The sequence below is a fragment of the Tursiops truncatus genome, chromosome 3 (assembly GCF_011762595.2).
Source record: "Tursiops truncatus isolate mTurTru1 chromosome 3, mTurTru1.mat.Y, whole genome shotgun sequence".
Taxonomy (NCBI): Eukaryota; Metazoa; Chordata; class Mammalia; order Artiodactyla; family Delphinidae; genus Tursiops; species Tursiops truncatus.
The window spans coordinates 114,773,239-114,800,089 of NC_047036.1; the positions used below are offsets into that span (position 1 = coordinate 114,773,239).

Here is a 26,851-nt window from a genome sequence, read left to right on the forward strand (position 1 = left end):
TGTGTGTGTGTGGAGGGGAGGGGGGGGGGCCGCAACTACTTCATCTGGCGCTTACCTGGAAGGAACAGTGACCTATTCCAAGCCTGAAGGGAAAAAAACTGACTACTGGGCCAAACAAAAGTACCCATCTAGGATAGTATGGAGGCCTCAATGTTGGCCCTGTACTCCTTGCCAGAAGTAATAGCACATGCTCCTACTCAGAGGATATTCTCAGGCTACAAAAATAAAAGGCAAAATAGAAACTAAAATTCAGGCCACATCATTCATTGCGCTGGTAACAGACTTTCCCTAGCAAATTTTGTACCACAATATCTACTGATACTTATAAAAACAGACAAATAGACTCGTTTTTACCACAGTTATCGAAAGTACAACTCAAAACCCACAAAATGTATACTAAAATATTTAAAATTAAAGTGTTGGTGAGGATGTGAAGCAAATAGAACATTCACATAATGCTGGTGGGAATGTAAATGTTCCAACCACTTTGAAAGTTTTCTTATAAAACCTACCAAGTGACCCAGCAATGGTACTCCTGGGTATTTACACAAGAGAAATGAAAGTTTAAGTCCATAGGAAGACTTCCACAAGCATAGCAGCTTTATTCATAATAGCCAAAAACGGCAATCAACCCCAACAGGTGAATGGATAAACAAAGTGTGGAATATCCCTATGGATATCCCATGGAATATACTTAGCATTTTTCTATAAAAGTCTTGAACAACTGATACATACAATAACATGAATCTCAAAAAAAATTACACAAGCAAAAGAAGCCAGACACAGAGTACCTATTCTATGAGATTCCATTTATAAGAAATTCTAAAACAGGCAACATTCATCTATATAGTGACAGAATGCAGATCAGTAATTGCCTGGGACCAGAAACTGCGGGGGTCAGGGGGTGAATTACTGTAAAGAAGCACATGAAGTGATGGAAACAGTCTCTATCTTGACTGCCATGGTTGTTAACAGATATATATGTACAGGTGTTCATCATTCATAAAATGAATACATTTTATTGTGTGAAAAATACATCTCAGTATGATTTTCAAAGGAAAAAAATCAGTAAGAGAAAAAAACTAATCTACAATAATCAAAGTCAGATAGTGGCTACTTTTGGGGAACAGAGAGATTGGTAGCATTTGAGAAGGGACAGGAGCAGGGACCCAGGTGGGGGTTATACAAGTTGAGTTCATTTTTTGATAATTCAATGGCCTTATGATTTGTGAACTTTTCTCTATGCAAATGATTCTTCATAAGAAGAATCATTTTTAAAAAGTAAATTTAGTTTTATGAAGATCCTCTGTAAAATGTGCCAACACATACTCTAACCAACATGAGGAAGAAGGTCTATCAGGTTAATAGTCTCAGGATTGTCTGTAGGAAACCAAGTGAACACCATTTACTATTCATCCAACAATCTTCAGGTCTCCCTTAAGCAAACACATCGGTAGCAAATTGCACCACTGCTTTATCAGACAACAGTAAGCCATCCTGGTTTGGCACACATAACTTCTCTAGCTTTAAAAAAAATTTTTTTTAACTGTCAATATTATACTAGTTTTCATGAATGAATTAGTCTTAGCTAAATGCTTTCATGATGATACCCTCAAGGAAAGTACTTAAATTTTTTTTCATATTTAAATGAAATCCTTTAATCATTTTCATTTCTGAAATCAGGAAAAGCTGGGGAGAAAAATCACATATATGTGCACAAAAAACAGTGTAGCCATCAGTCTATTTCTAGCAGTTTCAGATGAGCTGAAAGTTAAATATTTAGTGACTTTTGCAGAAAAAAACAAAATACCAAAAATGATAAATGAGGCTTTCCCCAAAGGGTGTTTAAATGTCAACTAGGATATTAGATCTTTTTCTGATATTTTGCTACAATGATTTGTTGATTATATTTTTAATTTTGGTTATAGGTTGCTATTTCATTATAAAAGTTAAATCTGGTATATTTTCCTTAGTAACTTAGCAGTCTCTAAGTTTAGATAATTTGTTACCTATTTAGAAACATTCATTTTACTTTTAATACTGTTATCCACTGACAGTGCAGTATGTTGAATGGTGTGAAGAAAAAATATATATCTAACATCACATTCTTGTCACCATTTAATTTGTGATTTCTGGTGAGCTTTTACTGTATCTTACAACAAATTCTCAAAAAGTTCCAATTCTCAACTACATAGTCCATCAGTCTGTTACTAAAGCCTTCTATCATGTTTTAACTTTTCATAGGGTTTACATCATCTCTCTGTTCTTTTTCAAATTTGCCATTGTTAGCCATCTACTCATTCTCCCAGAGGGATTTTCTCACCCTTTTTTATTAGATTAGATTATCAATAAAATGCTAGTGGATACATGGACACAAGACACTTTACAAAGAATCAAATAAACAAACAGAAGAAAAATAATCACTCAACATCACTAATCATCAGGGAAATGCAAATCAAAACCACGAGAAACCTCATATCTGTCAGAATGGCCATGATCAAAAAGAATACAAATAACAAATGTTGGTGAGGATGTGGAGAAAAGGGAAACCTTGTACTCCGTTGGTGGGAATGTAAATTGGTGCAGTCACTATGGAAAACAGTATGGAGGTTTCCAAATACACTCAAAATAGAACTACCAGCAATTCCACTCCTGGGTATATATCCAAAAAAAAACCCACTAATTCGAAAAGATACATTAACTCCAATGTTCATAACAGCATTATTTAGAATTGCCAAGATATGGAAGCAACCTAAGGGTCCATGAACAGATGAATGGATAAAGAAGATGTGGTGTATGTGTTTACACACACACACACACACACACACACACAAATGGAATACTACTCAACCATAAAAAATAACAAAATTTTCCATTTGCAACAGCATGGATGGACTTGGAGGGCATTATGCTAAGTGAAATAAGTCATACAGAGAAAGACAAATACTGTTATGATATCACATATGTGGAATCTAAAAAAATAACACAAGTGAACTTATTTACAAAACAGAAACAGACTCACAGACACAGAAGACAAACTTATGGTTATGAAAGGGGAAAAGGGGAGGAGGGGAGAGATGAATTAGAGCCACCTGTATCAGACTCTCCTGAAGTAACAGTGTTATTTTATTGGAGATCCGGACCCTACTCTAGACCTCAAATACCATAAAACCAAAGTAAATAAGATAGTATGGTACTGGCACAAGAATAGACATACAAAACAGAAACAGACCCATGCTTGATTTAGAACAAAGATGCTACTATGGAAAGCAGGGAAAGAACAGTCTTTTCAAAAATGAGTACTGCAACAATTTGGTATCCATACTGAAAAAGGTAACTTGGCAACCTCTGTCATACACTACAGACAAAAATCAATTCCAGGTAGATTACAGACCTAAACAAGGAAGGTGAAATGAAACAAGTTTCAGAAGATAATACAGGGGTGTGTATTTAGGAAAAGATTTCTTAAACAGGACACAAAAAGCATTAATCACAAAGTGAAAAGAATGATAAGCTTGATTAAAATTGGGAATTATTCATCAGAAGACACAATACGAGAAGGAAAAGGCATAACACACAATGAGGAAAATACAATTACAACATATATTTTTAAAGGGCTCCTAAAAAAGGGCTTCATGTTCAATAAGAAAAAGATAACCCAACAAAAAATAGGAAACAGACTTGAACAGGCATCTCACAAAAGAAGAAATTGGTCCATACACATATGAAAAAGGGATGGACCTTATTAAAATGACAATGAAGTACTCAAGAATGTGAAGCAATGGGAAGGCTCACACACTGTCAGAATGAGAACTGGAGAAAGCACTATGGAAAACAATTTAGCAATAGTTACTTAAGTTGAAAGACAGTAAATGTGCATGCATGTGTGCACCAGAAGATGTGTACAACAATGTACACAGCAATGTTACTCACAATAGTCAAAAATAAAAATAATCCAATTTTCCAGCAACAGTAAATTGGATCATTGTGGTACAATCATATAATGGAATACTTTACAGCAGTGAAATGAACAAACCACAGTAACATGTGACCACATGGATAAAATTCTCATACCATGTTTATTGAAAGAAACTGGATCAAAAAATACATATAGCAAGTTTAATTTTCATAAAGCTCAGAAATATATAAGAAAGTGATTGCCATAAAAGTCAGCATAGTTGTTACCTTTAGTGGAGAGGGAGATCAGGATTGTGAGAGCTACCAGGGTGTTTTCAGTGCTTAGTTCTAGATTTGGGATATTTGGATATTTGCTTTGTACTAACCTGTTTTGATATACATTTGTTTTATGCCCGTTTCTGTATGTATAATTTCTTTCCCAGTTAAAAAAAAAAAAAAAAAACTTTAAGAAAGTAGATTCCTTGGTCCCTCCCCAAACCTCTGAGGTAGGACCCAAGAGTTTACATTTTTAATAAGCACCAGTGATGATTCTTATCCATACTAATAAACTTAAGAAACACTGGCCGAGATCTATACCTAGGCTCCCAAAAGATTAAACTTTAATAATATTTTCCAGGGACTTCCCTGGTGGTCCAGTGGTAAACAATCTGCCTTCCAATGCAGGGGACGCGGGTTCTATCCCTGGTCAGGAAACTAAGATCCCACATGTCACAGGACAACTAAGCCCGCGCGTCACAACTACTGAGCTCGAGCGCCTCAATGAGAGAGCCTGCGTGCCGCAAAATACAGGGCCCACACTCTCTGGAGCTCCCGTGCCACAACCAGAGAGAAGTCCGAGTGCTGCAACAAAGAGACCATGTGCTACAATGAAAGATCCTGCATGCCTCAACGAAGATCCTGTGTACTGCAACTAAGACCCAACGCAGCCAAAAAAATAAAGAAATAAGATAAATAAGTATTAAAAAAATAATAATAATATTTTCCAGTTATCTAAAGGAGCCAAACAGAACAAAAGTTCTAATGGTCTTAAATTCAATAGGTAGAGACTTCCCTGGTGGTCCAGTGGGTAATACTCCGCGCTCCCAACACAGGGGGCCTGGGTTCAAATCCTGGTCGGGGAACTAGATGTCACATGCTGCAACGAAGATCCTATGTGCTGCAACTAAGACCCGGTGCAGCCAAAATAAATAAATAAACAAATATTAAAAAAAAAATTCGATGGGTAGGCAGAGGACTTGATCTTTCAGTTTCCTATCCCTTTTAAGTGCTATGGGAATTAAATTTAAAATATATAAAAGTAGTCATCAGCAAGCTAGATTATTAGTATGAAAGTAAAGATTCCCTACCCCAAAAAGCTATAGTAAACAAATCAAATAAATAGATTTTGTACTTTATGAGTCACACCGAGGCTACAAAGTTGACTGTAAAACTGTTCTCTGAATTTCTGAAGGAAAAAGGACTGATTTAGTTTTCCAATTTCAAGGAATTTAATTATTCTTTATTTTCAGACTTTTGCCAAGTTCTGTGGGGAATAAAGCACTTATGTACAAACCAAGGCTAACATACACCTACAGCTATAAAAAAGATTTATCAATATAGTTATGCATCTGCAGAAGCAAAATAACATAAGTATCATAAGAATGTGAGTTCTGATTAACAAAGTCACACAAAAAATAAATGCTGACAAATTCAAGGTCAAATTACTTAGGTACTATAGACAGATCCCATAAAGGCCACTTAAAAATCCTGTTTTCATTAAACCACCAGACGAAAAGGGCAAACAATAAATCACAAGGGTCACATGTATTTTAGGCTTCAATCAAGTATAACGTTAAAGACTGTAGTCATTCTGACCTTCTTCTCCCTTCTGCTGTTAACTCTATTTCTAAATCTGTGTAGAATCACATAATCTTCTTGAGAACACAAAATCAATCTTGCAGCCATTTATTCAAATTACTATTTTTTTATAATTCAAATACAATTATCATAGGGAACTACTACTATTTTAATCTCCCAATTGCAAATATTTAATATTACAAATAATACTTCAATAAAAGTACTGTAGCTCTGCTTCAATTAAATCTGATAAGGATCATTTTACCTGTGTAACAGAGCCTTGCAAGCCATTCTAGGCACTGTGTCATATCCTAACAAAAACATAAGGTAAAGTGACTTCAAATATCATAAAGGATGGTGACAGGCTTATAAAAACTGCTGAGCAATCAGAACTGCAGTCTAAACGGAAGCAGGCTGCAACATGAGGTCACTACTGACAAGGAGGAACCCAATCAACAGTCCACAAATTTTTTCCCAAGTACTAAATAAGCAACTTGGTGGGAGACAGGGAAAGGGGGACAAAATTTTGAATCTGGCTGGAACACCTATAAAAATATTTAAGCCTAACCCAGTGTAAAGCAGAAAAAAAGTCTGTTTGTTTTCATTAATCACACTATATCAAGAGTTATAAATTATGACAAATATGACATTGCTGAAACAGCTGCACAATAGGTAGAGAACTATTGTTCACTCATCATCCATTTTCAGAAAAGCATTAATGGTTAGTTTTTCAAATCTAAAATTAGGATAATTTCCAGATAATTCATGCAAGAGCCCCACTAAAACGACCATTTAAAAAACTGTGGTTTCGAAAAATAAATATATACAACAGGGACTTCTCTGACAGTCCAGGGGTTAAGACTCAGCACTTCCAACGCAGGGGCAAGGGCGCAGGTTTGATCCCTGGTCAGGGAACTAAGATCCCACATGCCACGCAGCACGGACAAAACAAACAAACAAACAAACAAAAACAACCCAAAACCATGTATCCCCTTCCAGTCAAAAGCAAAACGCATTTCTTCACTTTCCCCATCAACTTGGGAATACCCTATACCTATGACAAGAGCAAGAGTAAACTGGAAAGATGCCTCACTATTATAAAGTTAGTCAATAAGTTATAACAACCACAAGTCTTTAAAATGTCAAATGCATAATTTTCAGGGCAATAGGAAGGAGGAAGAGAGCCTGTCAATATCTATTATGCTCTGATACTTCAAAAAATGTTTAACTTTAATAAAATCATCTTATGACCCAAAGCATAAATTCTACTTTTTCCCACCCAACATTTCTGATACTCCCACCAAAGCACGTTTTCCTCCTCTTTGCACTTTTAAGTGGAATCTAGCTAGCGAAAATGTGGTGAATTGATTGTCAACTGAAATATTCTGCAAACTGCTTATTTAATAGATTTAAAGGAAAAAGTTACTACTACATTTCTCTCACCCCTATAGTCAGCTGAAGGCATATTTCTTCAACAATAAGGTATCCACAGAATGAAGTGCAAACCAATTTGCCTCAACTAAGAGCTCTTTCTTAATCACTACACCTTTCCTGCATCACACCTAAAATCGAACCATCATAAGCTAATGAACTCACCAAAATGAAGCCCTAGCATCAACAGTACATAAAAGATAGTATCAAATTCTTCATTCTTTCTAAATTCCAAGTTTTAGCAAGGCATTAAATTAGAAGCACAACTTTAAATGAACTTTATAATAATGTCAGTGAGCTGGTTTTTTATTTGTAGTTCTGGAAGCAATATAAATTAAAAATTAACTAACCTCAAGCCAAAATAAACCTTTCCAATACAGCCTAGGAAAAAGACTGAAAAGCAGAGGGAAAATAAAGAACTCTTTCAGAACTCTTCAATCTCCCTTTAAATTTTTAAAAGGTAAAGATTCCCCTAATATTTGTATATGTAAATAAGGCCAAATACTAGATAAACATGTGAACATAAAGCAATAATTTTTCATCTACAGATACAAGGCACTTTAGAAGCAAGCTTGAGATTTCCAAGAACTTCATGGATAAGACTGAGCCTCAGAAGCAACCAAAACTTCTGCCTTTTATGCACCCTAGGCTACCCACACTCTAAATCCCACCATTTTCTCCACTCAACTCAGCTCAAATCTTAACAACATATGGTTAATGGCAAACAACGTACAGAAATAACAGATGTATAAATAAGTCAATCAATACAACTCATACATGAATATTTAAACCACTGGTTCTCAAAGGGTGTTCCATGAAACAAAAGATCAAAACTGTTTTCATAACACTTGCTTTTTTCACTGTGCTGATATTTGATGATACAAAATCAATGGTAGAAAAAGATTCCTTGGGGTCTTAGCATAAGTCCAGGCAAGTGGTATCAAACTATACCATGGCCATTGCATTCTTCATCACTACCCAGTTGTGATCTTTTTAAAAAGGGAGCCAATCCTTGATGAAGAATACATATTATTAATTTTATCTCAGCCCTTGAGTATACTTCTTTTTAATATTTGGTGTGACAAATAGGAAGTACACACAAAGCAACTCTGCTGCACAGCTTAGTACAATGCTTGTCTTGTTTGAGTTGAGAAATGAACTTTTACCATGGAATACCCATTTTTACTTGAAAGACTGACTGACAGACTATGGTTATTCCAACTTGAATATCTGGAAGAAATTTTCTCAAAAATGAGCAAGACTAACAGTACTGATAAAATTTGGGATTTCAAGCAAAAATTAGAATTCTGGAAAACCTGTATCCTCTACCATAAAAGCTCAATAGCATCCCAATACTTAAAGATATTTTGACACAATCAATGATGATATTAAAGAATATACATTTTGATATTATATAACAGAATATATCACTATTTGGAAGCTCTGAATAACTCAGTAAGGCAGTATTTTCCAAATAACCAATATACCATATCACAAAATTAAGCATGGCTAAAAGATTCTCTCAAAGTACAAAACAGACTCACGGATCAGAGTACGAAAAATTCAGATATGCTTTCAGGTTCCACATTACAAATAACCTTTAAGAAACTACCACTTACCAAGTTTTGGTGTATTGTCAAAGAAGAATATCCACAATTATCTGAAAAGGCTATAAAAATTCTCTACCTTTTTCCAACTACATACTTGTGTAATGCTAGACTGTCTTCACATTACTTCAACCAAAATAACATATGGCAACACATTAAATGCAAAAGAAAATGTGAGAATCTAGCTACCATCTTTTAAGCCAGACATTAAAGAGATTTGTACAAATGTAAAACAATGCCACTAAAAAACTTCTCACTAAAAATTTTTGAGAGATTCTGGAAAAGTTACTTTTGATTAAAAAATTTTACATTAACATGTAATGAGTTCATAACTACTTTAAAAAATTTCTCAGTTTTGGTTCCTAATAGAGTAAACACCAATAGCTATAACCCACAGTAACAAAAGTTCTTTGTAGTCCTCAAATTAAACCAAAAAGTTCGAGAATCGATGAATTAAAACTATAGAGGAGGAGAAATCTACCAACAAAAAAACCTGTTAGATCATAAATAGCTGTATTTCAGCTACAAATACTAAGCGTCTTCCAAAGTACAACTCAACAAAGAACACTCCCAGCAGTTTAAATATGCTGCTTTAATTTATAATGTGGTAAATAACCAGAGGTATAAAATCAACATAACAAAAGTCTTCGGAGTCCTCAATAATTTGTAAGAGTATAACATTTGAGACCAAAATGTTTGAGAACTGCTAAACTGTCACTTAATGTTTATTTCCCTTAGGTTTCTAATATATCTTCCCACAGAAATACAAAGTAGGCTACCTAATAATTCCGTAAAATGTTTGCGAACAACCTGAAAGAAAAACTCAAAGAGACAAAACATTAAGTTAGCAAAAGTTCAATCTCTAGTTTCATGTAATACAGTATCCACTAATTCCCTAAAATGAATTTATTAAGCACTCCCTATTTTCTAGACCCTGTGCATTCTAGGATATGTCTCCCCTACCTTTCTTTCATCAAAGGTGGATATCAAAGAATGTATTTTTTACCTTTATGCAACCAATCAGCCAAAATTAAAATAAAATGTTAATGTATAAATATTAACTGAAATTTACAGATATCAACACTAAATCTAGAAGAGCACTGTGACATACACATCTATTTTTGTTGCCTCATATCCCTATCCTTTTCTTTTGGTATTAGCCCCATTTTTCTATGGCAAACTAGCTCCTCCCTCCATCCAATGCTCTTGGTACATGCATAAATTACAATGACCCAGCTCTACCCTGGTCAGGAATGGGCACATGACCCAATTTAGGCCAGACCTTCTCCTCTGCTACCCCACAGGAATCTGGTCTTGAGCAGAATGACAGATGAAAAGAAGTAACTGGAAACCTCACAGCAACAGCCACATGCTGAAGAGATTCTTCCATGACCCTCTGTTACTAAATTCTCCAAAGCTGCCATGTTCTTCTCTCTGCTTTTCCTTTCAACTCTGGGACCTATCCAGCATTCTTCTAATAAATTACCTTTTTTCTTTCCATTAACCAAGATCTGTTTCTACAACTTTCAATTAAGGAATCCTGATTACCACCAATCTCTAATGATTCCATCTAAAAATGACTGTGTTTGGGACTCCCCTGGTGGCACAGTGGTTGAGAATCTGCCTGCCAATGCAGGGGACACAGGTTCGAGCTCTGGTCTGGGAAGATCCCACATGCCACGGAGCAACTAAGCCCATGCGCCACAACTACTGAGCCTGCACTCTAGAGCCTGTGAGCCACAACTACTGAGCCCTGCACGCCTAGAGCCTGAGCTCTGCAACAAGAGAAGCCACCACAACAAAGAGTAGCCCCCACTAGCCCAACTTGAGAAAGCCGTGTGCAGCAATGAAGACCCAAAAACAAAGACCCAATGCAGCCAAAAATAAATTTAAAAATTAAAAAAAAAAAAATGATTGTGTTGGAGGGAAGGAGGATCCTCTACAAAGCTAGACAGATGATCAAAAAGAAGAAACTATTGTAATCATGCGTTTGAAACAATATTTAACCTTGCTGGTAATTAAATATATAAAAATAGTTAATGAATTTGCTCTCTAAATCAGCACTATCCAAAAGAAATTTTTACAACGATAGAATTGCTCTATATCTGCATTGTCCAATATGGTAACCACAAATCATATATGGCTATACTGAGCACTTGAAATGTGGCTAGTACAACTGTGGAAGTGATTTTTTTTTTAAATAAACTTATTTATTTATTTGGGGCTGCATTGGGTCTTTGTTGCTGCATGGGCTTTCTCTAGCTGCAGTGAGCGGGGGCTCGTTGTGGTGCACAGGCTTCTCATTGTGGTTGCTTCTCTTGTTGCAGAGCATGGGCTCTAGGTGCACAGGCTTTAGTAGTTGTGGCTCGCAGGCTCTAGAGCGTAGGCTCAGTAGTTGTTGCGCACGGGCTTAGTTGCTCCGTGGCATGTGGGATCTTCCTTGACCAGGGATCGAACCAGTGTCCCCTGCACTGGCAGGCGGATTCTTAACCACTGCGCCACCAGTGAAGTCCCTGGAAGTGATTTTTAAATTTTATTTAATTTTAATTGTTTTAAGTTTAAATTTAAATAGCCACATGTAGCTAGCTAATGGTTACCTTATTGGAGGGCATAACTCTATAAATTAACAAAATAAAGAACACCAATTTAAATCTATTGTTTTCAAGTGCTCAAGAAAATATTGCTAATGGTAATGCAAAATGGGCCAAGTCTTTTAAGTAGTCTGGAAATACTTATCAAAAGCCATAGAAAAATTTACTCTTTGAGCCTAATAAATTTATGTAAGTCAAAAGAAGGAAAAAAGGACCCAAGAACAAAGGTTGTATAGTAGTATAGCAATGACAAGGTAGCTGGAATAACTCAAAGTTCAGAAAAAAGAATGACAGTAAATATATAATTAAGATACAGTTAAATAATTTAACATATAGATTATAAATATTGTAATATGTAACTAAAATATAGTAAAGAATGTCATGTAAACATAGAAAAGCACAAACAAAAAGCTAAATCGGGGCAAAAGAGTGAATAAACTTGTTAATATACCATAACTATAATCACGTCTGAAGAAACTATACATAATATAAAAATCTAGAGGGCCACAGAGAAATGTAATAGTTGTATTTAGAAGTATACATTTTAAACTACTTTATAATTTTTCTAAATGACACTGAATAGTTCTTCCCTTAAATTACTACTTATTTTAAAATGACATTTTGCTGTCTGACTCTTAAATTATTTCCTCTGCTTTTTTAACCACCGTTCTGTTGAACACAAATTTAATGAAAAATATCTAGTGGCCTAAACAAATAACTGTCCCCCTAGTTAGAAAACCATGGAGCTTTACAGAAAAGTAAGGACAGAATTCAGCAAACCTAGAGCTACCTACGGAGAGTTCTTAAATTCTCTAATGCTTCCTAAACAGTGTCCAATAGTCCCAGCTATATGCTAGGACAGTGCCTCCAGCTTACCACATTTACCAAGTTTACCCAGTATGCCCTATAAATATCACTTTATACATGGAAAGGATTGGAAAGCACTATCTTAAAGGATCACAGAGTTCTCTCTTTACAGCCTAGTTCAATCTAGTTCTAGACTAGGACCTGGAAATATAGTCAACTCAACCACTGTATCTTTCTCTAGCAATTCTACTTCCAAAGGTTCTGAAATTTTACCCAACCCAACTAATACACTAATAATACAAAAACAAATAAACTTTAAGAGGAAATATACATAAGAGGTTATAGTTTTAAAGAAAGGTATAAATGCTAGTAACTGAAAACTCCTTAACAAGGTTGCTTCTTTAAAATTTTCTTATTGTTCTTTTTCATACAAACTAATCTTTCATATACCATTACAATCTGTGTGATTTAGTGCTTGAGTGAACTTACATCTAGAATGAAATGCTCAAAACTAAAGTCCTTTCAACTGAAATACTACCTTGTTGATGCTGTAACACTATTTGGTTCCAGGATGTTTTCAGTCATCCTTAACTGTACCACCTCTGGCATGTCATCTGATTTTTCTGCACCCTCTTCTGGAAGTTCTTCTGTATGTTCCAGCTTTTCATCTTCCTCTTCTTCCTCAGAAAGTTCATTAATCTATACAGATAGAATTAAATGAGAATTAAAATTTAATGAAACTGTTAACTGACATACTATTCTAAGAAAGACATAACTATTCTAAGAAAAACTTAAATACAACTCATTTTTCACTTCATTTCCTAGGACCAATTTCTCCTACAAAGTAAACAGCTGCCAACTTCTCCATATTAGAGTAAAATATCAAACCAAACATAACATTTTAAAGCAGGAAGTAACGATTACATTACTATATCACTAGGAATATGAATAAGACTGCAAACTATGAAAAAGTCTGCACGCTGTAGTTAATTAACATTAAGAAAGCTTCATTTTCTAACCAATCAGATTTGTAAACCTATCAGCTACAACAAAGACTTCAACTGATCTCTCCAATTTCCAAGTGCACTGAACAAGTGATTTTAATATAGAATAAGTGTGAAAAAAGAAGGGCACAGAAATTTTGCCTTACGGTCTTAACTATGCATTAGAAAATGACAGCTAACTTCTAAATGATTCAGACTGAATTCTTCATGAAGAGACTGGACCTTACAACAAGAAAGAACTCACTGTTTTGACCATTAAGCACAACTCAAGGTTATAATTCTCTTTCTGGCAGGGGCTATAAAACATTTTCTATTATCAAATTGGCTACATAAGTAAACAATCACTCTAATAAAAAGACACAAATATCTGAGAACGAAAACCAATAAAATATTTTCAAATGAGAAACATTTGTTAAGCTATACCATAGAAGAAACTAGCCATAAATGGTCTTAACATTTTTTATAAATTAACACTAGTCATTAAAAACATTAAGCAGTAAATATGTACTTTTGTCCATCCTAGCCAAATGTGCTGGCAATACCTAGAATAAATTTACTGCTACATGTAACAGTGGTGTTTTTCCTATACACAGGCAAATACAGTTGCTAGAGGACTCTCAGAAATGAAAACTTCAACCAGAAGAAAGGTAATTACACTGTGATACTCTACCAATTCCTAATCAACGAGTACTGAAAATCATTAGCCTAAGTGGTTATTTACTGAGAGGTAAGATTTATACACAAAGGTGAAAATTTCAAATGATAGGTCAGTTTTTAAACGGGATCAAATGGAAAATTACTCTCTCTCTATCTATGTATTTAATAAATTAGTGAAAATCAAGAATGTATTTAATTAATAGCTATCTGGTAATCCAAGCCAAAAAAAAAAACTGGCAAGAAAATATCATTTTCAGGTTTGGGCGCAAGAGTAGAATATTAAAAAAAAAAAATTAAGATGGCTATTTAAACTGAGAATAGATGAATATTCAGTACACAAATATTTCGTAAAGAAGTACTGCAATTTTAACATGTTACATTACACATTTTAAAATCAGTTTATGCCTACAGTCAATAGCTCTTAGTAACTACAAAAGCTTTATACTCAATTATACTTAACATATTATATTCGATTCAATAAGCTTTATGTAAATTAATTGACATTCCCTAGTATTTTCACCAGAAACCATCAACTAAGATACGACATGAACAAAGTCTATGGCCTATGGATTTTTCTTCCCACCCCCACCTCCCATCCCCCCAGGCCTTCCAGTTTAACTTCCTGAAGTAAGAATTGACTAAATTGGTTTGGATAAGAGTAAAAATTATAAACTTATATAAAAATGCTCTCCCTCTCACCCCACACTTATCTTCAAAAATTCTTCTTGATCTTTTTCTTGTCAACTTGACCTTTTGCTTATCAACACTCTATTCTGTTCATAAATTATTCTGAACCTGCCCTATATATGCAGCTGCCTCAACTTACGGAAAACCCTCAGCCATACTTACATCTCTTCTTTCTTTGACTGCTGTAATTCCCTTCTCTAGGGCCTCGTGAAATGCCTGCTCTCCAGACTCCAGCTTGTGGAGAACGCTGCTACCTGCCTTCTCAAACGTATAAAGAAACATAATTATCACCTACATCTTCAAACCACTCTACTGGATTCGCAATCATTCAAGGATGCCATACAAAGAACCTATTCTCTAACTCTGGGTCATTTCTCAAACACTCCCTATTCAACATCTCCAGTCATCTCTCAAACTATTAAAAAAAAAAAATCTACTACCTTGAAAATGATCTAACGACCAAATACTTGCATTAATGGGATGAAACTCTAAAAGTAGAGAGTGCTAAATAAACTTTGCTTCCTTCGAGTATCAAAATCAGGGGAAAAATCAAAGCACTGCCATGATAGACCAGGTCTGCCTACCTTTTTAAATACGTGGATAACAAATTAGCAGCATTTAAGTTATGTCAACTTTAAAATACAACCAAATTGTGTTGAGTTTGAGATTTTACTTTCACTCAATATCTGATCAATTCAGCTTCACAAGTCAAATTTTGACTTGTGAAGTTATGAAATGTTTTAACTTGTGAAGTTATGAAGTTACGAAATCTGCTTTTAAAAATAATACTTTCAGAAATCTGTTCTTCTATTACTTGCAAGCCAGTTATAATTCAAAAAAGTAATAAAATAGATAAGAAAATAGTTACTGGCAATTAGCAACATGAGCCAAGGTAATTAATATACATCACTGTCTCTCAGGACTCACTGCACTACCATGTTTATTGAGAATATTCTGTTCAATATGCTAACATCCTCTTTTCTATTCACAGGCAAATCTGCAGAATTCAACATTATTTCCTGGTGTTAATTAACCACCATTCTATTTAATGTAAAGCACAATATATTTTAAGTCAGTTTTTGTAGTGCTTAAAAAATACAGAAATATAAATGCAATATATGTGAGATATGAATATATTTCAGTTTACATAAGGAAGCTGCAGGATAATACAAATATCAGAGAATTAAACCACAATGTAAAACATAATCAAGATATACCCTGAAGACTAGAGGAGTCAAGATATAAACATTAGATCAAATTGGCGTCATCAGTTTCTTACAAGTCAAATCATCTTGGAAAAGTAGAAAATGAATAACACAAACATATGTATATTATTTCACTTTCAGCAGCCATTAATTTTATTAAAAAAAATAAACTGCTGAACTAAAATATAAAGGAAAGAAAGATGGCACACAGAATTCCCCAAAGATGGGATTTCTTATGGGTATCAAAAAGCATTAAAGGTTTAAGGCATATATATCTACTTGTCCTCTTCTTGTCATTTTCTTTTAAGCAAAAATACTTTTGAACAGCTATGTCAGTTCTTTATTTTAACCAAGTTTTTTAAGTCAGGTACTGTATATGATAGTTGGAAACCTTCAAAAAATATGCCAGAAGTTTCATGGATCACTGATTCAGGTTACAAATTCTACTCACTTGATTTACCTCACACTCACACACACACACACACACACACACACACACACACATTTGATTTCATCTTCATTTCATAAACTGTAAGTTACAATTTGGCATCTTTTACTGTTTTATTAAAAGTTTCTGATACTTGAGAGAGAAGAGAAGAAGGAAGGTAAGGAGGGAAGAAGAAAAAGAGGGAAGGAAAGTCAGACAAAGATAAAAATGCTTACATGAAGAAAATATAAAAAACTTAAGGAACTGACCTATAGTCAACTAATCTATGACAGAGACTTCCCCGGTAGTCCGGGGTAAAGAATTCACCTTCCATTGCAGGGGACACAGGTTCGATCCCTGGTCAGGGAACTAAGATCCCACATGCCACATGTGAACTAAGCCTGCACACCACAACTACTGAGCTCACATGCCTCAACTAGAGAGCCTGAGCACGCAAACTACAGAGCCCACATGCCCTGGAGCCTATGCGCCACAACTACAGAGTCCACGTGCCCTGGAACCTGTGCGCCACAACTAGAGAGAGAAAACCCACACACCACAACTAGAGAGAAGCCCGCACGCCATAACAAAAGATCCCACGTGCCACAACGAAGATCCCCGGTGCCGCAACCAAGGCCCGACACAGCCAAAAGAAACAAAAAAAAATCTATGACAAAGGGGGCAAGGCTATACAATGGAGAAAAGACAGTCTCTTCAATAAGTAGTGCTGAGAAAACTGGACAGCTACATGTAAAAGAATGAAATTAGAACATTCTCTAACACCACACACAAAAATAAACTCAAAATGCATTAAAGACCTAAATGTTAAGACCGGTACTATAAAACTCTTAGAGGAAAACATAGGCAGAACACTCTCTGACACAAATCGCAGCAGTATCTTTTTGGTTTCATCTCCTACAATAATGGAAATAAAACAAAAATAAATAAATGGGACCTAATTAAACTTAAACTTACCATAAACAAAACATAAAGACAACCTTCAGAATAGGAGAAAATATTTACAACCAATGCAACCGACAAGGGATTAATTTCCAAACTATACAAACAGCTCATACAGTGCAATATCAAAAAAAAAAAAAAAAACCAATGGGCAGAAGATCTAAATAGGCATTTCTCCAAAGAATACATACAGATGGCCAACAGGCACATGAAAAAATGCTCAACATTGCTAATTATTAGAGAAATGCAAATCAAAACCACAGTGAGGTATTACTTCACTGCAGTCAGAATGGCCATCATCAAAAAGTCTGCAAGAAATAAATGCTGGAGAGGGTGTGGAGAAAAAGGAACCCTCCTACAATGTTGGTGGGAATGTAAATTGGTACAGCCACTATGGAGAACAGTATGGAGGTTCCTTAAAAACTAAAAATAGTTACCATATGATCCAGCAGTCCCACTCTTGGGCATGTATCTGGAAAAGATGAAAACTCTAATTCGAAAAGATACATGCACCCTAATGTTCATAGCAGCACTATTTATAATAGCCAAAACATGGAAGCAATCTAAATGTCCATTGACAGATGAATGGATAAAGATGTGATAAGCACACACACACACACACACACACACACACACACACACACACACACACACAGAGGAATATTACTCAGCCATAAAAAAGAATGAAATAATGCCATTTGCAGGAACATGGATGGACTTGGAGATTATCATAAGTGAAGTAAGCCAGAGAAAAACAAGTATCATGTGATATCGCTTCTATGTAGAATCTTGAAAAAAAAAAGATACAAATGAATGTATTTACAAAACAGATATAGACGCACAGACACAGAAAACAAACTTATGGTTACCAATGAGGGGGGATGTGCAATAAATTAGGAGTTTGGGATTAACATGTACACACTACTACACATAAAATAGATAACCAACAAGGACCTACTGTATAGCACAGGGAACTATACTCAATATTTTGTAATGACCTATAAGGGAAAAGAATCTGAAAAAGAATAGCTACATAAATATATGTATAACTGAATCACTATGCTGTACATCTGAAACTAACACAATATTGTAAATCAACTATACTTCAATAAAAAACAAAACCAACCAACCAACCTAAGGAAGGTATAATCCCCAAATATTAAAAACACTTATCTATAAAAGTTCACAATAGTATAGAAACCCTTTTAAATAAAAGCTGGGCTACCCAGGAAATAAAACTCCTAATTCACATAATCTGAGCCAACACCTATGAGAATGAATGAAAATCTGTATGATAAACTTTCAAGAGATGCTACTTTATAGTTTAAGAACAAATGAAGGGATGTAATCCACTGTCCATCAATAAATAGCATAACCATATAATTAATCATCTAAACCTGGATACATTTGAGTGAAAAGAGGAGCAACTAATAATTACAATAGAAAGCAAATATAAACTAGGACGGGCTTCCCTGGTGGCGCAGTGGTTGAGAGTCTGCCTGCCGATACAGGGGACACAGGTTCGGGCCCCGGTCCGGGAAGATCCCACATGCCGCGGAGCGGCTGGGCCCGTGAGCCATGGCCGCTGAGCCTGCGCGTCCGGAGCCTATGCTCCGCAACAGGAGAGGCCACAACAGTGAGAGGCCTGCGTACCGCTAAAAAAAAACTAGGACTACTCTGAGAAAACTGGGATATACTATCACCTTTTCAAGTGGATACAGGTACTATGAATCAAATAAATTATATGTTACATCCATACAATAGGGAACTATACAGATGTTTAAAAAAACTAATATGTTCTCTACATTCCAATAAAACATCACCATGGGGCTTCCCTGGTGGCGCAGTGGTTGAGAGTCCGCCTGCCGATGCAGGGGACACGGGTTCGTGCCCCGGTCCGGGAAGATCCCACATACCGCGGAGTAGCTGGGCCCGTGAGCCATGGCCGCTGAGCCTGTGCTCCGCAACGGGAGAGGCCGCAACAGTGAGAGGCCCGCGTACCACAAAAAAAAAAAAAAAAAAAACTCACCATGATACACTGTTAACTGATTTTAAAAAATAAGGTGCAGAATAGTGTGTATGGTATGCTACTTTCCTGTTATAAAATACTTAGAGGAAATATCTACTTATATTTGCATAAAGAAATTCTGGAAAAACACATAAAAAAACAATGAGAGGAAGAGGGTGGGCATGGGTAAGAATAGGACATTTTACTGTGTATTTTACCTTGCTTATTTTTAACCAGGTGAATTATTAGTCATTAAAAAGAGGTAGCAGCCCCACCCCACACTCAAAATATAACATCAAAGGTTTTAATATAAAAGTTTGCTTGACAAATCATTTCACATAAGCACAAAAGAAAAACCTCTAGATCTATATCACGAATTCTAAACCTGAGAAGTCTGAATTAATGTGGCTTTACAGTCACTTACAATTAGTCAGAATCAATATTATCACTTCTTATAAAGAAGAAATTAGGGGCTTCCCTGGTGGAGCAGTGGTTAAGAATCTGCCTGCCGATGCAGGGGACACAGGTTCGAGCCCTGGTCCGGGAAGATCCCACATGCTGCAGAGCAACTAAGCCCGTGCGCCACAACTACTGAGCCTGCACTCTAGAGCCCGTGTGCCACAACTACCGAAGCCCGCATGCCTAGAGCCCATGCTCTTCAACAAGAGAAGCCACCACAGTGAGAAGCCCACGCACCGCAAAGAAGAGTAGCCCCCGCTCGCCACAACTAGAGAAAGCCCGCGCGCAGCAACGAAGTCCCAACACAGCCAAAAATTAATTAATTAATTAATTTTAAAAAAGAAGAAACTAACTAAGATCCTTCTGCAGTCTCAACCATCAAGGCATAGCAGTAACAACAAAATATAATGTTGTTTGAGAAATGGGTTTAAATTCGAGAGTCACAAGATTTAAAACATTATCTGTAACCTAAACTATTACTCTTTTGATGCTTCCCATTAAGGACAATGTTTGCACTGCTATACTGACTTGGTACTTCAATCAAGAAAAACATTTTTAAGTTTCTGTCAACTTTGTATTCAACCTTTCTCTCTACCTTCTAATTCTCAACCTTTGCCTGCATTCCTCTATGCAAGCAGTTTCTTTGCAAAAACAAAAGCACACTATTCTTACAAAATAAACAATGCTTAATTTAACAGAAGAAAAACACAAAAACGTCCACAAAAGCTCTACCATACACTCTGGTTTCAATTACTTTTCCATATCCAAATTGACGACAAGAAGTTGTTCAGAAAAAAGATCACACTCATATACTACATGGATATATATCACCTATGATTACATATAATAATCAAGAAAATTACTTCCAATTTAGTACTTAAAAATTCCACCTAAGTTTGGGCCAAGCCCTTAAGAGCAAATTCTTTATAAAGCAAAAACAACAAAAACTCCCTCCAAGTATATTTTAAATATTCTCACCTGTTCAGTAATTGAACTCAAATCATTAGATGAAAAATCTTCCTCTTCATTCTCAAAAAACTCATAGTAATTTTCCAGAAGTCCAGCCATTATCCTGCTCACTATTTCTTGTTCTTTCAGATCTTCCACATCTGTGTAAATACTAAGAATAAAAGTCCAAACTGAATTTAGAGTTCTTAAATCAATCACAGGTAAAGTTTGAAGACAACCAATGAGTCACTTTATAGATCTGAGCGATTTATGCCATCATTCTGTGCCTCAGTTTTCCCATCTGTAAAGCCTACCTAACTTGTACCCTGTTCACAGAAATGCTGGAAGGATTAATCAGATCTACTATAAAAAATAATGGTTCATCAAGCAACCTATGACCCTTGGAAGACAGTACAATGATTCTATTTCACAAATATATATATATTTTTTAATCAAACAAAAATTTGTGAAAAAACTTACTGGAAGACATCTGGACCAAAGACAGCAGCCAAAGAGTTTGCAGACCAAATTTCTTCATGATGTGATGCTACATTGGCTAAAAATCTACACAGAAACTTTAACAAACTGTAATTAACAGGTGGAAGCTGTTGCAAGAGGAACCTCAACTTTCTTCCAAATTCATCTTCGTTATTATAATCTACAAAACATAATGACGGGTTTCTTTAATGAAGTAAAAGCAAAGCTCAGATATTTTGCCAGGTTCACATTGTTACACCCATATAACCATTTTACTATAACAATTACAAAACCTCTTCACTTTCTCTACTAGAGGCCAAATGCCTTAGGGCTTTGCATTTCACTTATTAAGTGGAAGAATTTGAGAAGGTACACAACCCCTCAACTGTTGAAGGATGTTTTCCTCATCTATTACTCACTGGCCCCAATACTCTATTTTTTTAAATTCTCATCATACTGTCTCTTGCATGACCGTACCTGTGTTTCCAAATTAGTTTCAACTCTAAGAAGTCAAAATGCACTAGCCAATATCAGTCAACACCAACCACTAATAAGCAAAGATGAGAAGCAATTTAAACAGCTAATAGTATTAGAATGGAAGAAAAAACAAGGAAGGAACAGAATAAGAGACACACTTTCTTCTTTTAACATTCTGAAAAGAACAATTAATTTCAGCAATATCAACACAACTAAATAAGAACGAATTCCATTTCTAAGTTGTTTTTCTCCTCTAAGTTGACATTGTTTTCTGTTTACCAAGTGAATTTTCAACTACCAGAAGCTAGGCCCTGTGTTTAGGTCAGTGAGTTTTCATTAACAGAAATTAGGCCTGTATCAACTCCCTGACTGGTGAGGGCCCCACTTAGGAGAAGTAATTTCTCAGAGTTACCCTCAAAATAAAGTAATTTATTGCTCCAATAGAGAAAGTTAACCCAATTATATTTCATTCTTTATTTTTCTCGAGGTTCTTAAAATTAATTTAAAAATTAATTCTTGGGGGAAAAAAATTGTTGATAAAAGGTTATGATCATAATATTGGCCATCTCTGCAAAATAACACAACTCTAGGATGTTTACAGGAAAGGCTACAGTCACATGAGTTTTACTTAAAATTTAAAATGCAACCAATAAGAACTCTTCGATATTTCATAATATTACCAACTGCCCAGGTACTTTGACTTTATAATTGGTTGGAACAGTCCTTGAATTAATGTTTTTTAGATTACTGTGACTACAATTGGTGGAAATTTTTAACAACCTAAATTTAGCAGAAAAGGATTATTTAAGAAAAATCACGTATATCAACTCAAAAAAAATATGCAAGCAATTAATATTATCAAAATGATCACTACATCAACACTGACAAATTCTACATAACATCTTCTCTAGCTACATAGCACTTATCATCTAACATACCCTTGTATTTATTTTGCTTATCATCTATTTTTCATCCAACTCTCCTTACGCCCTTTTAGAATTTTTAGCTCTATGATGGCAGAGATTTTTAGCCGGTTTGTTCACTTCTGCATTCCCATAATTTAGAACAGTGCCTGGCGCACAGCAGGAGTTCTATAAAAGTTAGCTGAAGAAGCTGAATAAATACACAATAACTGAAAAAAGATGCTGCCTTGATGAGGTGGTAAGATCGTGGGCTATACTGGTTTTACTTGAAATACTGTTCATGCTGCTTTACTTTTGTTAGTAAACATTTCTAGTATTCAAAAATATTTATACCTACCAGCCTCCTTCTAAAATATTTATGTCTACCAGTCTTCAAATAAGGCAGAGGAGCATTTCCATGTGTGTGTTTGTATTAAAAACACACCTACTTAAATTTTTTTTTCCTTTTGAGCCTACTTCCTAGTTAGATCATAACCAGGAAAAATATATGTACGTATCAAAGAAGATTCCCCTAAGAATTCTTTCAAGCATTTTAACAGTTTTTGTAAATATTACAACAAATTCACAGAACTGTGAACTGTGTTTTCTACCAAAACATAATGTATAAGTAATTGGACAAACTATCATGGGCTAAACCAATGGTTGGTAACATCTGACAATGAATGGAATGGCTGTCATAACTTGCGGGAAAGGGGTACTAGTGCTATCTAGTGGACAGAGGCCAGGGATTCTACTAAATATCTTAAAATTCAAGAATAGCCCCTATACTAAAGAATTATCCAGCCCCAAATATCAGGAGTGCCAACGTTGTGAAATTCTGGTCTAAATAAAGGATCAAACCACACCAGAAATGCCACTTTGCAATGTCCGGCTACCATAGAAAATGAAAACCACTTTTTAAAGAACACTAACTCGGGGCCTTCCCTGGTGGTCCAGTGGTTGGGAATCCGCCTTCCAATGCAGGGGACGTGGGTTCCAGTCCTGGTCAGGGAACTTAGGATCCCACATGCTGCAGAGCAACTAAGCCTGCACGACGCAACTAAGACCTGATGCAGCCAAATAAACAAATAAATTTTAAAAAAATAATAAAAAAGGGGCTTCCCTGGTGGCGCAGTGGTTGAGAGTCCGCCTGCCAATGCCGGGGACACGGGTTCATGCCCCGGTCCGGGAAGATCCCACATGCCGCGGAGTGGCTAGGCCCGTGAGCCATGGCCGCTGAGCCTGCGCATCCGGAGCCTGTGCTCCGCAACGGGAGAGGCCACAACAGTGAGAGGCCTGCGTACCGCAAAAAAAAAAAAAAAAAATATATATATATATATATAAAAAAATAAAGAACACTAACTCAAATGCAACTACATGCTGCCTCCATGATCTTAAAAGCATTAATCTCATATATTTGTGAACGTCAATTAAAATATTAACATAATAGTTGCCTACAATAAATGGAGAGAGGAACTTTTCCAGAGACCTAGACACCTTCCCAAAAGAATTACTGAAGGATGAGGAAATAGATTTTATCACAACAGGAATGCAAATATCACCTCAAGTACCGCCACACCTATCTGCATAGCTATTAAAGAAACAGGTGTATATATGGGTGTGTGTGCATGCATACATACCCATGCTAATGGTTATATAAGTGGGGAATGGAGGAGAATGGTGGATTTCTTATAACAAATGGGCCACAAGCATTTTGCTTGCCTAAATTCCTTCACAGGTGAATGCTGACATAAGAATAATTAATTAGCAAGATATATATTGCAATTCCATAAATAACACAGTGCATGATGCTGTCATACTTTTAAATGAATACCAATCAAAATGACAATCCTACTGACAAAACAGCTTCTGATTGGTAGCATCAGTGAGAGGCAGTAAATTTATCATCATTAAATCTTATCCCACTTATTCATTTATAAATTTTCAATCAAAACTGAAAGATTATCTGATTCTTGGAACTTTAAAAGACTTGTCTACAATTCGCTAACACAGGGAAAATGGAACCCTAACACTATAAAAACAAAACGAATGTCTCTAGAGACACAAAAAGGGCTCAAAAAACTCTAACACATCAGTTTCATTATATATTTAATGACTGCAAAGTGCTTATTAGGTGACTAAATATAAACATTTGAAAAAATTCCTACTCCTAAGAAAAGAAATTTGAAATGGATTCAGAAATTCAGAACAAAAAAATATAGTATTTGTTGAGAGAAAAAAAGAGAAAAAGGTGACATTATTGATGACACTTCATTTTGAAGTCCAGGTGGCACAATAAAAAAACAAAACTGGGCTTCCCTGGTGGCGCAGCAGTTGAGAGTCCGCCTGCCGATGCAGGGGACACGGGTTCGTGCCCCGGTTCAGGAAGATCCCACATGCCGCGGAGCGGCTGGGCCCGTGAGCCATGGCCGCTGAGCCTGCGCGTCCAGAGCCTGTGCTCCACAACAGGAGAGGCCACAACAGTGAGAGGCCCGTGTACCGCAAAAAAAAAAAAAAAAAAACTGAATCAGACTAACCATTCCTGAATAGAGCAAGTACAAAGTGAGCCCTATCGTCTAGCTGTACAGAGGAAAACGTACATAAGAGGATCATAAAATATCTTTGTATTGACCTTTACACACAAATAAGAGGCATCCACTAATTCAGGCTCGTGTTTAAATTTAAGAAAAAGATGGATAAATACTCTCAAAAGGCAATCCCCCTTCTCTGCCCATATACTGCTTAAGGATACACACAAACATACAAAAAGTCCAGCTCTGACAGCGATAGGGATTAAGGAAGTAGTTATAATTTTTTTAACATCACTGAATTTCTGTAGAAGCCCCAATTCAAAAAATTAAAGAGATTCCATAACACAAACAAAAGCCAGAAAAAATAATTTAAAAATCCAAGAAATGTATTATACAGCTGACCCTTGAACACAGGGGTTAGGCATGCCGACCTTCCACACCACTGAAAATCTGTGTATAACATTACAGCAGGCCCTCCATATCCACAGTTCTGCATGTGTGGATTCAACCAATTGCAGATCATGTAGTACTGTAGTACAAATTTATTGAAAAAATATGTATGTAAGTTCAAACCCATGTTTTTCAAAAGTCAACTGTATTATATGCCAACTTCATAAATTCTCCTATATAACGAAGCATGTCAATCCATTATGTACACATGAATACCAGTGAATACCATCTGGTTCCATCTGGTTCAAGGAAAAGAAGCATCTCCTCACTTTTTGGTTCTTTTACCTTTCTGCATACCTCTACCTTTATTTTTCTTGTCCATCCCAGCTAAGTCCTATTTTTAGTCACCACCAAAAAACTAACCCAACAGAAACAAACCAATTTTTTTCTTTATTTGGCTTGTAGTCTGATGTCCAATTTGATATTTTATTTCCTTCAGGCAGGTGTCCAAGAACAAGCTTTAGGTATATTCCAAACTTAGAATCAAAGCTGTCTTCCGGTTTTTGCTAGGATGTTCTATCAAACCAAGGATAAACACAGTAACATTACCACTAACCAACAACACTGACTATTATGGGTCATTCTGCCACACATATATTTTTTCTTCTTCCTTTTCCCTCCTACTCTTTTTTTTTTTTTTTGCGGTACGCGGGCCTCTCACTGTTGTGGCGTCTCCCATTGCGGAGCACAGGCTCCGGACGCTCAGGCTCAGTGGCCATGGCTCACGGGCCCAGCCGCTCCGCGGCATGTGGGGTCTTCCCGGACTGGGGCACGAACCCGTGTCCCCTGCATCGGCAGGCGGACTCTCAAACCACTGCGCCACCAAGGAAGCCCTCCCTCCTATTCTTTGTTCTTGTCTCCTGCCTTTCCTCCTTCTCCTTATCACTAGGTATCTTAGGCTTACTAAGACCAATCATAAAAAGTAAATAGCACTACAGGAATCTAAGAGGTTGCAATTCCCTTAACTAGATAATACAACCCCAAAGAGCATATGTCCCCAAATGGGAACTTAAGAAATTAATCTCAGAATTACTATAATTACTGCTTACATGTCAAGATTTCTAAAAGGTAAAGACTTTGAAATTAAATGTTAAGTGACTGACTGATAAGATTCAAATTATGTTACCTTGAGAAAGCTGCATCAAGTGAATATGCAAACTGCCAGGGATAACAGGTTCAGGAAGTTCTTGAAGGAAAAACCTAAGAAGACTAATAGCCGAGGGAACATCTGCTTCCTTAACCAAATCCACCTCTTCTCCGCTGTCGTATCTCTGCCGAAGCCACTCCACTGTCTCAGCATTTCCATTGACTTGAAAAAGTCCTTGTTGCTCCAGACCTCCTACATTAGTTCAAGGCAAAAATTAAATTAGCTTCAACTTCAACTACCATATATATTCATTCTCCAATCAACTTAAAATATTCATACTTTGGGAAAGCCATTCTTGGCTCCCCTGCTTGTGCTAACCACC

The 26,851-nt window shown here is 36.1% G+C and overlaps 1 protein-coding gene across 14 annotated transcripts in view; it reads right to left on the reverse strand.

Moving 5' to 3' along the window:
- Positions 1–26,851, reverse strand: part of FAM13B (family with sequence similarity 13 member B) — an 89,304-nt gene that overhangs the window by 44,180 nt on the left and 18,273 nt on the right. For 10 of the 14 annotated variants that reach the window (XM_073802564.1, XM_033853211.2, XM_033853213.2 and 7 more), the window contains 5 exons: positions 26,509–26,721; positions 21,026–21,203; positions 20,576–20,717; positions 14,701–14,796; positions 12,729–12,889 (listed from right to left, as the gene is read on the reverse strand). In XM_073802564.1, coding sequence (XP_073658665.1) covers positions 12,729–12,889; positions 14,701–14,796; positions 20,576–20,717; positions 21,026–21,203; positions 26,509–26,721 — 790 coding nt within the window. The remainder of the gene's footprint in view (positions 1–12,728; positions 12,890–14,700; positions 14,797–20,575; positions 20,718–21,025; positions 21,204–26,508; positions 26,722–26,851) is intronic. The other 4 variants (XM_073802565.1, XM_033853208.2, XM_019924474.3 and 1 more) reach the window with 1 other exon arrangement.